This window comes from Urocitellus parryii, chromosome 1 (genome assembly GCF_045843805.1).
Source record: "Urocitellus parryii isolate mUroPar1 chromosome 1, mUroPar1.hap1, whole genome shotgun sequence".
Classification (NCBI taxonomy): domain Eukaryota; kingdom Metazoa; phylum Chordata; class Mammalia; order Rodentia; family Sciuridae; genus Urocitellus; species Urocitellus parryii.
The window spans coordinates 265,453,356-265,466,115 of NC_135531.1; the positions used below are offsets into that span (position 1 = coordinate 265,453,356).

Genomic DNA, 12,760 nt, shown 5'->3' on the forward strand with positions numbered 1-12,760 from the left:
CAAAGAAAAAGTGAAACTTGGCTATGGCCAAACTGAAGGTAGGAATGAAGACAGGAAGCACTGGCTTAGTGACACACGTTCTTGGCCAGCCTAGAGCACAGATTCCCCCTGGTCATAGTTCAGCCCCTCTTAGGATCCCTCACCCCAGGCCAGGGACCCTGGCACTGGCTCTGGCCGTCCTGAGTCAGGCTGGGTTGGGATGGGCCACAGTCTTCGCCTCCTAGAGAAGGTGGCTCTCTGTACTCAGGGACGTGTCTGGCTTGCTGCTCTCTGGGCAGGTGAGGACCAGGCTCAGGACTCTGCAGGTCACTCTGGGGATGCTCAGCTTCACATCTTCAAAGAGCCTTTGGTGGCGGGTCTCTGGGCTGGTGAACACTTTCCCAGGGCCTGGGACATCCTCCCACCTGGCTGGCTGTCCTGAAGGATGGAAAACACATGCCTCTCCTGAAGCTGGCACTGCCCAGTAACAATCACACCGTGTGTACCTGCTTATAGGACAACAGGTGTCACTCACCTTCAAGGCCTGGTTACAGTCCTAGTTCTGTCACTCAGCCTCCCAGTGACCATGGGCAGGTCAATTCCCTGTCCTGTTTCTTCACTTTTCAGTGGAGAGGACACAGTGAGTTAGAACCCTTTTAGGTACAAGTGTCAAACACTCAACACAGAGTAGCTTAACCCAAAAGGAGAATCTGGAGAGGAACAGCCTCCTGACTGCTCAGGTGGGAAAGCAAAACGTGGAGAAGCGCAGGTGGATCCAGGGATTCGGAGTATCTTCCTTCAGCTCTGCTTTCTTCTCCATTAGTGTCACCCTCAGTCAGGCGTTCTCCCTGCAGTGGAAAGAGGCTAAGTTACAGCCTTACAGGACTCTACTCCACCACAACATGCAGAACCTCCAATAGTCCCAGGGCTTGAGTTTCACTGCTCCAGCTTGGCTCATGGGCCCAAGGCTGAAGGAATCATAGACCTTAGGAGAATGGGCTTCTCTCATTGGCCAGGACAGGTCATCTGACCACACCCACAGGGACTGCATCAGCCCCATTGTGCCACACTGAACCAGGGGTCAGGGGCAAAGGAAGAAGGGGTCTGATCTAGAAATGATGCAAGATAGAGAAATCATAAATCTTCATTCATGATTCCACTTATCAATGGGCTTGGTGGTTCATGCCTGAAATCCCAGCAACCCAGGAGGCTGAGGCAGGAGGATCACAAGTTTGAGACCAACCTCAGCAATTTAGCAAGGCCCTGAGCAACTTAGTAAGACCCTGTCTCAAAATTAAAAAAAAAAATTAAAAGTGCTTGGGGATGGAACTCAGTAGTAAACGTACACCTGGGTTCAATACCCAGTACCCACCTTCAAAAAAAAAAAAATCGTGCCACTTATCAGAGGCTATTATGAGGATCAGATGGGGAGAGGCATATGAAGTCACTCTGAAATAATGCTACATCAGATTTCTGGTGCTATGATTAATTATAGAGGGGAAAAATTTAAATCCTATTTTTTAATTGTCAGCTTTACTGAGATATTCACGTAACAGAAAATTCACCTTTTTAAGTATATAATTCAGTGGGTTTTAGTATATATAGAGTCTGTGATCATCACCATAATCTTTTTTACAACATTTTCCTTATTCCAAAAAGAAACCCTGTCCCCATTTGACATCCTGCTCAGTTTCCACACCCCACCAAGACCCAGCGCTACGGAACTACTGACTACTGTCTGTCTCTACAGATTTGCCTTCTAGGCAGTTGATATATGGAATCAGACAATCTGTGCACTTTCCTGGCCTCTTCTGTCCCACGTGTTTTCAAGGTTCATCCATGTTACCTCATTTAGCAGTACTGTGATTCTAGCCACATGAGGCTGAGGCACATTGAGCCTTGTGGGCCAGCCTGCATAACATCTCAAAGAAACAAAAAAGGAAAATAAAATTAAAAGCAGTACTTGGGGCTGGGGATGTGGCTCAAGCGGTAGCGCACTCGCCTGGCATGCGTGCGACCCAGGTTCGATCCTCAGCACCACATACCAACAAAGATGTTGTGTCCGCCGAGAACTAAAAAAAAATATTAAAAAATTCTCTCTCTCTCTCTCTCTCTCTCTCTCTCTCTCTCTCTCTCTCTCTCTCTCTCCTCTCTCTCTCTCTTAAAAAAAAAAAAAAGCAGTACTTCATTCCTTTGTATAGCCAAACAACATTTTTTAATGTGGGTATGCATTTAACATATACATCCATTTGACAGTTTATCCATTTTTATCCATTCCACAGTTGAAGGGGAGTTGGGTTGTTTCTACTTTTGGTCCAATAGGATGGTCCATTAGGAACAATGTCATAAACATTCATGGGCATGTTTTTGTTTTGTTTTGTTTTGTTTAATGTTTTGTTACCAGGGATTGAACCCAGGGGTGCTTAACTCCTGAGCCACATCCCCAGCCCTTTTAATTTTTTTTTTTTTTTTAAGATAAGGTCTTGCTAAGTTGCTTTGAACCTGTGATCCTCCTGCCTCCCAAGCTTCTGGGATTGAAGGCGTGTGCCACCATGCCTGGTGATGTACAAATTTTTCTATCGAAAATGTTTTCAGTTCTCTTGGTGATATACTTAGAAGTAGAATTGCTGACTTTTTGAGGAACTGCCAGACTGCTTTCCAAAGCAGCTATAAGTTCCCTTAAAATCACTGACCTTGCCTTATGTGAGGAGAGTTATTCAAAATTCACTTTGGTACTGGGTGTAGCAGTACACGCCTATAATCCCAGCCACTCAGTTGGCTGAGGCAGGAGGATTACAAGTTTAAGGTGAGCCTCAGCAATTTAGGAGACCCTGTCTCAGTGAAAAAGAAAAAGGATTGGAGATGTAGTTCAGTGGTATGAACATCCACGGGTTCAATCCTCAGTATCATACACAATTTTTTTTTTTTCCTTTGGCTTTTAAAAATTTATACTCAGTGGGGGCTGGAGATGTGGCTCAGCGGTAGCGCGCTCGCCTGGCATGCATGTGGCCAGGGTTCGATCCTCAGCACCACATACAAACAAAGATGTTGTGTCCGCCGAGAACTAAAAAATAAATATTAAGAAAAAAATTTAAAAAAAAATTTATACTCAGGGTTGGGGGTGTCGCTCAGTGATAGACCACTTTCCTAGTATATTCAAGGGTCTGGATTTGATTCCCAGCACCACCAAAAATAATTAATACTACAAATAAAAATACTCAGCTTCTTAAAATGCAAATTAAAAAAACATAAGTATTTTTTAAACTTTTAAACTTAGCAGTCATATTGTTCTAACTATAAGTCTGGCAAATGTTAATAATTTTTATTTTTTCTTTGTTACCAGAGATTAAAACCAGGATTGCTTTATTACTGAGCCATATTCTTGGTGATTTTTATTTTTTATTTTGAGACAGGGTCTGGCTAAATTGCTTAGGACCTCACTAAATTGCTGAAGCTGGTCTAAAACTTTCAATCCTCCTGCCTCAGCCTCCTCAGTTTCTGGGATTACAGGTGTACACCACCTACTTTTTATTTTTGAGACAGACCCTACTTTTTATTTTTGAGACAGGGTCTTGTTAAATTACCGAGGCCGGGTGAGGTGGCACACACCTACAATCTCAGCAGCTTGGTAGGCTGAGGCAGGAGGATGGAGAGTTCAAAAACAGCCTCAGCAATTTAGTGAGTCCTGAAGCAACTTAGTGAGATCCTGTCTCAAAATTAAAAATAGAAAGGGCTGGGGACGTGGCTCAGTGGGTTCAATCCTCAGTACAATAAAATAGGCTTGCCTTGAACTTGTGATCCTTTGCCTCAGTCTCCCCAGTTGCTGGGATCTATGATCCAGTGTGGTATGTGCCACACTCTCCAGCTCTTTTTAATCTTATAATGTTTGGTCCTTTTACAATCTCAGTAAGACTTTAAATAAAAGTCCAAGTCTAAATCAATTATTCAATTGAAGTATATATTTATTAATTTTCTTTTTATATACATACTTTTTTTAGTTATAGTTGGACCCAATATCTTTATTTTACTTATTTATTTTTATGTGGTGCTGAGGGTCAAACCCAGTGCCTCCTGCCTGCTAGGCGAGCACTCTACTGCTAAGCCACAACTCCAGCCCCTTAATTTTCTTTTTATTTATTTTTTATTTTTGCAGTACTGAGGACTGAACCTAGGGGCACTCCACCACTGAGCTACATGTTCTTAGCTCCACTCTCTGTTTTGTTTCTATTTTTGTTTTTGTGGTACTGGGGATTGAACCCAGGGTCTTGTGCATGCTAGGTAAGCACTCTTTCACTCAGCTATATCCTCAACGCCCCCCGACTCCTTTTCTTATGTTTTGTTTTGAGTCAGAGTATCACTAAATTGGTCAGGCTGGCCTTGAACTTGCCATCCTCCTTCCTCAACCTCCTGATTCACTGGGATTACAGGCATGCTCCACTACACCTATCAGGAGCCCCTTGAATTGCCTCTGTAATTCCACTGATTTGGGAGCCTGAGGCAGGAGGATGGCAAGTTTAAGGCCAGCTGCAGCAATTTAGCAACACCCTCTCTTAAAACTAAAATAAAGCTGGTTTGGAGATATAGCTCAGAAATAGAGGGCCCATAGATTCAATCCCCAGTACCAAAAAAAAAAAAAAAAAAAAGAAGGAAGAAAGAAGGAAAAAAAAACATAGTTTAGCAATGCAGTCTTCTGTGGAGTATCCTTGTTCCCTCTCATGATCCAGGGGCTGACTGGGAGCCAGGGCTCGCTGACACTGCCCAGCATCCAGAGAAAGGATCTTTTTTTTTTTTTTTAATTTTAGATCATCATTATTATTTTTTAAAGAGAGAGGGAGAGAGAGAGAGAATTTTTAATATTTATTTTTTAGTTCTCGGCGGATACAACATCTTTGTTTGTATGTGGTGCTGAGGATCGAACCCAGGCCGCACGCATGCCAGGCAAGCGCGCTACCGCTTGAGCCACATCCCCAGCCCCAGAGAAAGGATCTTATGGCCTATCACTAGCCCAGGAAATCACACTCAAAATTCAAAGTATGTTTTCTACTGAAGGCAAATGGTTTCACCTCTTTGTATGTAAAGTCAAACCTGGGCCAGGTGTGGTGGTGCACACCTGGAAACCAGTGGCTCAGGAGGATTAGGCAGGAGGATCACAAGTTCAAAGTCAGCCTCAGCAACTAGGGAGACCCTGTCTCAAAAAAAAAAAAAAAAATGCTGGGGATGTGGCTGAGTGGTTAAGTGCCCGTGAGTTGATATAAATAATAATAATAGGGCTGGGGATGTGGCTCAAGCGGTGCTCGCCTGGCATGCATGTGGCCCAGGTTCGATCCTCAGCACCACATACCAACAAGAATGTTGTGTCCGCCAAGAACTAGAAAATAAATATTGAAAATTCTCTCTCTCTCTCTCTCTCTCTCTCCTCTCTCTTTAAAAATAAATAAATAAATAAATAAATAAAATTCTTTCTCTCCTCTCTCTAAAAAATAATAATAATAATAATTGTTATTTTTAATTAATAAAAGAATAATTATTAATTAATAAAAGAAAAACCTGATAAAATGAGGCATCATAAGCTGGGGGCCATCGTATTAGGACTACAACTTGCAGAGCTCTTCAGGCAACATGGAATTGGGTTCTGTGGTTGTGAGACTCCTGGCCCACGGTCACAACTTCTGAAGTTCTTTAATGGGCCATTTCTTCCCCTGCCTCTTAAGAATGTCAAATGCTCCCCCTGCTGGACAAGGCTTCAGGCTTGGGCTGAGCACCAGAGCCTGCGTGGTCAGACTTTTCCTCCAAGGTCAAGGTGTAGTGAAGGGGCCCTTTAAGAGGCGGCAGCTAGTCCGGTTGCCAGGGAGACGGCTGGACACAGCCCCGCCGGCTGCAGACAGCATGTCTTCCAAAGTTCAGTCCTCAGGTGGGACGAGGGCGGCTGGGTGGAAGCGGGTGGGGGCTCTTTTCCCTTACAACCCCCTCCAGGGTCGTCCTGGTGGACTCAGTTCTTGGGGACAGAGGCCGGGACTGGGGGACTCCTGCCCGCCCCGCCCTTCTCCCCATCTTAGCCTCTCCCCCGCAGTCCCCAAAGGCAAGGACCACCGGCCCTCAGGCCAGGAGCGTCAGCCTCTCCCAGAGGCCAACGCTGAAGCCATCGACTTCCTCAACTCCCTCCGTGAGCCCAGACAGGGGGGAGGGGACCGAGTCTGGGAGGAGGCAAGGGGACAGGCCCGGACGGTCCCCACCCCTGTCAGCTCCCTTCTCCTAGAACTAAAATGGGCGCAAGGCCTGTTGGCTGACGTTGGAGGGATGCGAGGGGGAGAGGGGTCTTCACCCGGGCTCCTGCGGACGGCAGGGGGGAGGCGGGACAAGCTTCGAGGACTCCAGGGCTGACCAGTCCCCACCCGCCGCCCCACCCAAGAGCCCGAGGAGCTGCCGATGCTCTTCTTCTCTGAGACTCTGGCCATGGTCTCCGACACCGGGGAGCCTCGGGGAGAACTGACCATCGAGGTGCAGAGAGGGAAATACAAGGACGAAATGAGCATCATGTCCCAGTGCGTCCTCGTGCACGCCTTTAGCCATGGCCTCCTGGATAAAACCGTCTGTGGAAACTCGCTCCTGGGTAGGATTCCCGCTGCTGATGTCACCACATCCTTCCCACCCTGCCACCCCTTCCATTCCCAGCCTCTTTCTTCAGGACCTATCTCTTGATGAGACATGGGGGAGGCGCCACTGGGCGGTTATTCACAGACACAGGAGCAGCACTGACCCACCCCATAGTTTTCCTGTGGCCACATCACACCTAGTCCTCCAGCCTGGGCCCACCCTCCTTCCCTTCCTTCCATCTTGGGCCCATGACTCCTGTGACATGAAAGTTTGTCCCTGCACCCTAGGCTATCTCTCCCAGACTTTGGAGACCATGGAACAACATAGTCGAGAGTTCATCAAGGTACTTCCTGGGGTCCTGTGTCATGCCCTGACTGACAATGAGAGAACAGAGAATCTGAGGGAAGGAGGGATCTCCCTCACCCTGTCCCCACCGCCCCCGCCACACACACACAGTTTGTCCTCCTGATGCACAAACTGAACCCAGCCCCACTTGGTCCTCCTCTAGCCTGAGAGCCCAGCATCTCCTGGAGGATCATGGGGGCTGGCCTTTCCCAGGGCCTAGCTGGTCCCTAGGATCTGTCACCATGTGGCCTCCAAACCCTCTGGCTCTGTGCTCCTCACCCCCCGGCTTCGGCCCCCTCACGAACTTCTAGAACCTGCCATGACTGTCTACACAGTGGAAACCACTCATACCTAGAGCATTTCCACAGAGTCGTTCCCATGTTTTAAACCTGTGTTCTGAGGCGCCCTGCTTTTTAGCTAGTACCACACCATCCTCTGGCTGCTGTTCATGAGCTTGGCCATATATAGAAGGATTTTCTGGTTGGTTGTATTTTAAATCAAAACCTTTAAATCTCAGTTTTCTCATTTATAAAGGAGAATAGACAGGTGACCTCTGGGGACCAAGGAGTCTCTGATTCTCCACCACATGTTCTGGCCCTTAGTTCCTCATCCTCCCCATGGAACACAAGATGAGTTTGCTGAAGCAGAATGACCAGCTGGCCATGACCAGAAGCATCAAGGAGGGTGAGGTAAGGGTGAGAGCCAGGTGGGCACCACCCTTCACCTCCTCCTCAGAACCACAAGCACTGAGCTGGTGGCGTGCGGCCAGGAGTCTAGACAGAGGACACCCCAAGGACCCACACCCATAACTGCTTTGCCCACCCTGCCATCCCCTTCCTGGCTGGCGGTTCTTGACCCAGATCTGTCCTGAGCAGGAAGTGAAGACTGGTGTGGCCTTCTTCCCCTCGCACTCAATTACTGGCTTCATCTCCGAAGCTGCCAACCTGGTGCTGTTGAGGTTGATGGCTCGAAGGCAGAAGGTCCCTCAAAACGCCCGCTTCCTGGCCTTGGACACTGAGGGCAAACTGTGCTACTCCACCTATGTGAGGGCAAGGGATTTGGCCTGGGGACAAACTAGAAGGGACATGAGGGATGCTGGGCTGGGATGCAGGATAGCTGTGGAGTGGAGAGGGAGTTGGGGTGGGGATAAATCAGGAGGGTGGGAATGAGATATCTGAGGGCAAGAGAAAGCAAGAACTGATGTCAGGTGCGGTGGCACACGCCTGTAATCCCAGCGGCTCAGGAGGCTGAGACAGGAGGCTCAGACAGGAGGCTCACAAATCCAAAACCAGCCTCAGCAACTCAGTGAGGCCCTGAGCAATTTAGCAAGACCCTGTCTCAAAGACAAAAAAATAAAAAGGGCTGGGGATGTGGCTCAATGATAAAGCACCTTGAGTTCAAATCCCTGATACCAAACAAACAAACAAACAAAAAAAGATCAAGTGGAGGGGGGCAGGTGAAATGAGTTCTACAAAAAGTGGGAGCAGTTGAGCAAAACAACCTTTTGCATAAAAGCCAGTCTTCAAAAGTCAGTACAGCAGAGGGATGCTTTTAAAGACATGTCATCCAGGGCCCCGCACATGCTAGACAAGCACTCCCCTGCACCCCCAACCCAAAGACACACCATTTTTTAACTTGGAGAAATGCAGTTTTTCCCCACTTACTTAAATATTAAGTGAGAGTGTTCCTTTTTTTTTCTTTTATTTTGGCTAGAAGTTCACAACACACCTGGGACCTCCTGCACTACATGCTTTTACAGCTGCCCTGTGAACACACACTAGTTCCAGCAAGACACTTTGGGGGTGGATCTGCCTGTCTTTGACTGACCTCCTAAGTTACCTTCTGTCTTGTCCATCACAAACACACAAGCAAGCGCATGCCACAACCCCCCATTTTCTTTGAAACACCTGTTTAATGTTAGAGCTCGTCTCTCCATGGCAGCAGCTACATTGGTTTAATTTCAACTACGTTAAGGCAGGCTGCCAGCAGCTGCGTGGCCTGAGGCCATCACAGATCTGTCCAGCCTCTCTCCTCACAGCCTTGCTACTTCCCCCAATTGGCCCCCAAAGCTTGCACCTCCTCCTCACCTTCCCCATACTGACTGACCCTCCTCCCTATAACAGAATCTGCCAATCACAACACTTGGCCACAAAGATGGCATGGCAGGGGCCAGGGGCCAGCTGAAGCTGGTTCTCTGAAAGAAGGCCCAAGTTACCTGGGGGTTACAACTCAAATCTTGTGGCACCTGACGGTGTGGACAGCCAAGAGTTGCTAATCACTGGTGAACAAGGAAAAGAGGAGGAGGAGGAGGAAGGATCAGGCTGAGATCGGGGAGACCCTGGTGGCACCCACCTCACCACCCTCCCTTCGTTTTGGCTGCTGCAGCGAGCCCTGGGCTTCCAGAACATCCAGGTGGGCCACCAGCAGTCCGAGGTGTTCATTGTGGAGCACACCGTGCACTCGAACGAGGGTATCCCCATGTCCTGGCAGTTCTGCATGCTCTGTGATGGGTGAGCCTTCTCAGGGGTGGACAGTGTCATAGACAAGTCTGGTGCTCAATGATGGGGAAGGGACATGGGCTGGGGATGGAGCAAAGGAGAGACTACCTATTCCTGGGGACACCTCCAGTAAGAGTTGTCATTGAGATCCCAGTGTCCCCTCCACGCCACTCGCCCTTTCTTCATTCATGGGCTCCTTCTCCGATGCTCACAGTGCCTCCCAGAACTTCCCACAAAGAACCCCAACTGGCTGAGGAAGGAAATGCCAACCCCGCAGAGCCTACCAGCTAAGGCAGTGGCCGTGGACGAGGGGAATATTGAGGACACCAGGGTTTGAACTGGACACTCGATTGAATCGGTGCTGGAGCACCCTTGGCATACCACCAAGTGGTCACCAGCAGAACACTGACCCTGAGAAAAACTCATGTGGGGGAGAATAATTTCTTTCTTGAAATTTCAGAAGTATTGATCTAGAAACTTCACTGAAAAAAAGTGACCAATATGTTTGGCTTTCCTTAGTTTCTTTGTATGTGTCACCTATGAAGGAGGAGGTGTTTTTTGTTTTGTTTTGTGCTTATACCTTTGAAAGTCTAAGTCTTTTCTTATTGACTTTTTTCTTTTTTTAATCCCAGGGATTGCTCTACTTCTGAGCTACATCCCCAACCCTTTTATTTTGAGACAGAGTCTCATTAAGTTGCCCAGGTTGACTCAAACTTGTGATCCTCTTGCCTCAGCATCCCAAGTAGCTGGGATTACAGGCATGCACCACAGCACTTGGCTTTTCCATTTACTTATTTTTATTTATTTATTTATTTATGGGCATCCCTGGGTGGGCTCCATTTACTTATTTTTTTAAAAAACAGGCACCTGACCCTTCCAAGCCCTGGGCAATTATTTGGAACAGGGAACTCAAAAGATAAGAGAGAAGGTAGAATTAAATAGAAAGAGGAGCATTCTCAAGGGGGCATTGTGGTTTCTTAGCTAGCTCAGGCTGCCATAACAAAGTGCCACAGGCTGGTGGACTTAAGCAAGAGGAATTTATTTCCTCACAATTGTGAAGGCTGAAGTCCAAGGTCACCATGCCAGAAGTTGGTTTCTGGTGAAGACTCCCTTCCTGGCTTGTAGATACCTGCCTTCTGGCTGTGTCTTCATGGGCCTTTCTTCCGTGTGTGGATGAATAGAACTCTCCCGTGTCCCTTCTTGTTCTTATAAGGATGTCAATTCTATGGGATTAGGGACCCCCTTGAGACCTTACTTAACCATATGACCTCCCTAAAAGCCCTCTCTCTAAATACCATCACACTGGGGCTCAGAACTACAACACATTTTGCTTAGTTCCTTCCTGTCCCCAGCAGGTGGTCCAGGAAGGCCCACTCCTCCACCTTCTTCTGTGTTGCCTTCCAGGCACCTGGCTAAGAGGATCCAGGTGGGCTCCCCTGGGTACTGCATCATCACCAAGATGCCCATCTTGAGGAAGGAGGGTAAGTAGAGCCCAGGCCCAAGGCAGCTGGTGGGAGAGGGGAGGAAAGGGGAAGGAAACCAGGGTCTGCAGGGTTTGGCCAGCACACTCCACGTGGGATGGGACCGAGCCTGGAATCCAAAGGAGAAACTCTGTCCTCCTGCCCCTGACCCCAAGGCAGTTAGGGGCGGGCCTCTTTTGCTAGGAACCCCTTGCAGCAACTCTGCCCTGTGGGCAGAATCCGAGGTTGGTCCTCAGCTTTCCATTTGACAGCGGGAATCCTCTGGGTATCCAGAAAGGTTGGGGTGGGGGTAAGCAGCCTTCCTCCTCCCGGTCCAGATGTCGTAGAGCCAAAGCCTGTGTTTGAGAAGAAACCCCTGGAGTGGGAGGAGGACCTGGAGCTCTACTCTAAGTTCCTGGAGCGGAAGGTAAGGAGCGGCAGCGGCCAGTCTGGGGTACCCCCCCCCCCGGGCCATGAACCCCCCATGACCGATCTCCCTGTCCCTCCCTCCTTTCCCCCTGCCCCCTCCCGGCTCTGAACCGCACACCCTGGGGGCCCTGCTGGGAGCGGGTGGGGGCTCCCGGCGCGGTCCCGGCTCCGACCCGGGCCTCCCCGCCAGGAGGAGCTGCGCCTGAGCCACGCCAGCTACCTGCGGCAGCACCCCGAGGCGCAGGCGCTCGTCTCCGACTTCCTGCTCTTCCTGCTGCTGCGCCAGCCCCAGGACGTGGTCACCTTCGCCGCCGAGTACTTCGGCCCTTTCGCGGCGAACCGCCCGCCCTCACCGCCCTTGCGCTCCTCCCACAGGCCCAGCCCCTTCCGCTCGCCGGACCCGGGGGACGCCGCGGGCTCGGGGGCGGGCTGGGCGCCCTAGGCTGGCGGGCACCCAGCAGGAAACGGGGGCGTCGCGGCGGGGCCCCTCGGGGACGTGGGCTGGTCCCTCCCCGGGCGGGAGCGTCGGCCCAGCTGCGGCTTTTGTGGGAATAAACGGGGCGCTCCCGGCGCCGCTGGGCCAGCAGGGACTCCCCCTGGCCCGCGCCTGGTGCCTTCGACCCCACGAGTGGAGCCAGTCTCAGTCTTTCCTCCTAGATGCCGGGCGCATTGTTATCCCATTTCGCAGATGAGAAAATAGAAGCCTAGCGACTCTTAGAGTTGGCGCGGGAAGCAGGATGAACCTGGACACTGCTCTTGAGTCTCCGGGTAGCAGACATAGAGGGGCGGGGACCTTGGCGCTCAGAATCCTTCTGGATCCCACTAAGCACAGTCGCCCGCCCGAGGAGGGTCGTGAAACACCCCTGGCCTTGCTCTACTCCTTGGTGCTGCATCTTCTCCGCGTCCCCACCGACACACAGGAACCCTCAAACGGCGGGGGATCCCCAGGCACTGGCTCTCACTAAGTTGCTGAGGTTGGCTTTGAACTTGCGATCCTCCTGCCTCAGCCTCCAGAGCTACTGGGATTAGAGGCAGGCACCACTGTGCCAGGCTCGAGGTAGGGGACACGTAAGGTTTTCCAGGCAGAGAAAATGGCATGAGCAGAGGGTACCAGCAGGAGAGTGGAACACATCCCACACCACCTTCTGGTAGAAATGGTCTGTGCCTGTGATGTCCACAAGGAAGCCACTAGCCAGTATGGGCGTTCTGTACTGGAAAGGTGGCCAATGTGACCAAAGAATTGGAGCTTTACTTTTGATTTAAATTAACTTTCAAGATAGAGTGGCTACCATATCAGAAGCATAGCTCTAGAGAACAAATTCTTACCCCATCTGGCAGTCAGCCCAACAAATACTGCCTCCCTTCACAGACTAGGATTATTCTGGGAACTGGGAGATCAGCAGTGATAAGACACAGTCCCTGTCATCATGGAGCTTACAGGTAATGTGGGGAGAC

The 12,760-nt window shown here is 49.9% G+C and overlaps 1 protein-coding gene across 1 annotated transcript; it reads left to right on the top strand.

The window, feature by feature from the left end:
- The first annotated feature begins 5,865 nt into the window (after positions 1 to 5,865).
- Catip (ciliogenesis associated TTC17 interacting protein) lies at positions 5,866 to 11,747 on the top strand. Its single transcript, XM_026390307.2, has 10 exons — positions 5,866 to 5,890; positions 6,050 to 6,142; positions 6,389 to 6,589; positions 6,861 to 6,916; positions 7,521 to 7,607; positions 7,794 to 7,961; positions 9,304 to 9,428; positions 10,821 to 10,897; positions 11,215 to 11,303; positions 11,496 to 11,747. Exons 1-10 carry the CDS (start codon positions 5,866 to 5,868, stop codon positions 11,745 to 11,747), a joined length of 1,173 nt encoding a protein of 390 aa, XP_026246092.2.
- The last annotated feature ends 1,013 nt before the right edge of the window (positions 11,748 to 12,760 follow it).

What these genes read in the sequence shown, in the direction of transcription:
- Catip (XM_026390307.2), top strand. Translation starts at nt 5,866, where the DNA reads ATGTCTTCCAAAGTTCAGTCCTCAG. An exon ending in TTCCAAAGTTCAGTCCTCAG is followed by an intron (nt 5,891 to 6,049) that starts GTGGGACGAGGG and finishes TCTCCCCCGCAG; the next exon opens with TCCCCAAAGGCAAGGACCAC. An exon ending in CGACTTCCTCAACTCCCTCC is followed by an intron (nt 6,143 to 6,388) that starts GTGAGCCCAGAC and finishes GCCCCACCCAAG; the next exon opens with AGCCCGAGGAGCTGCCGATG.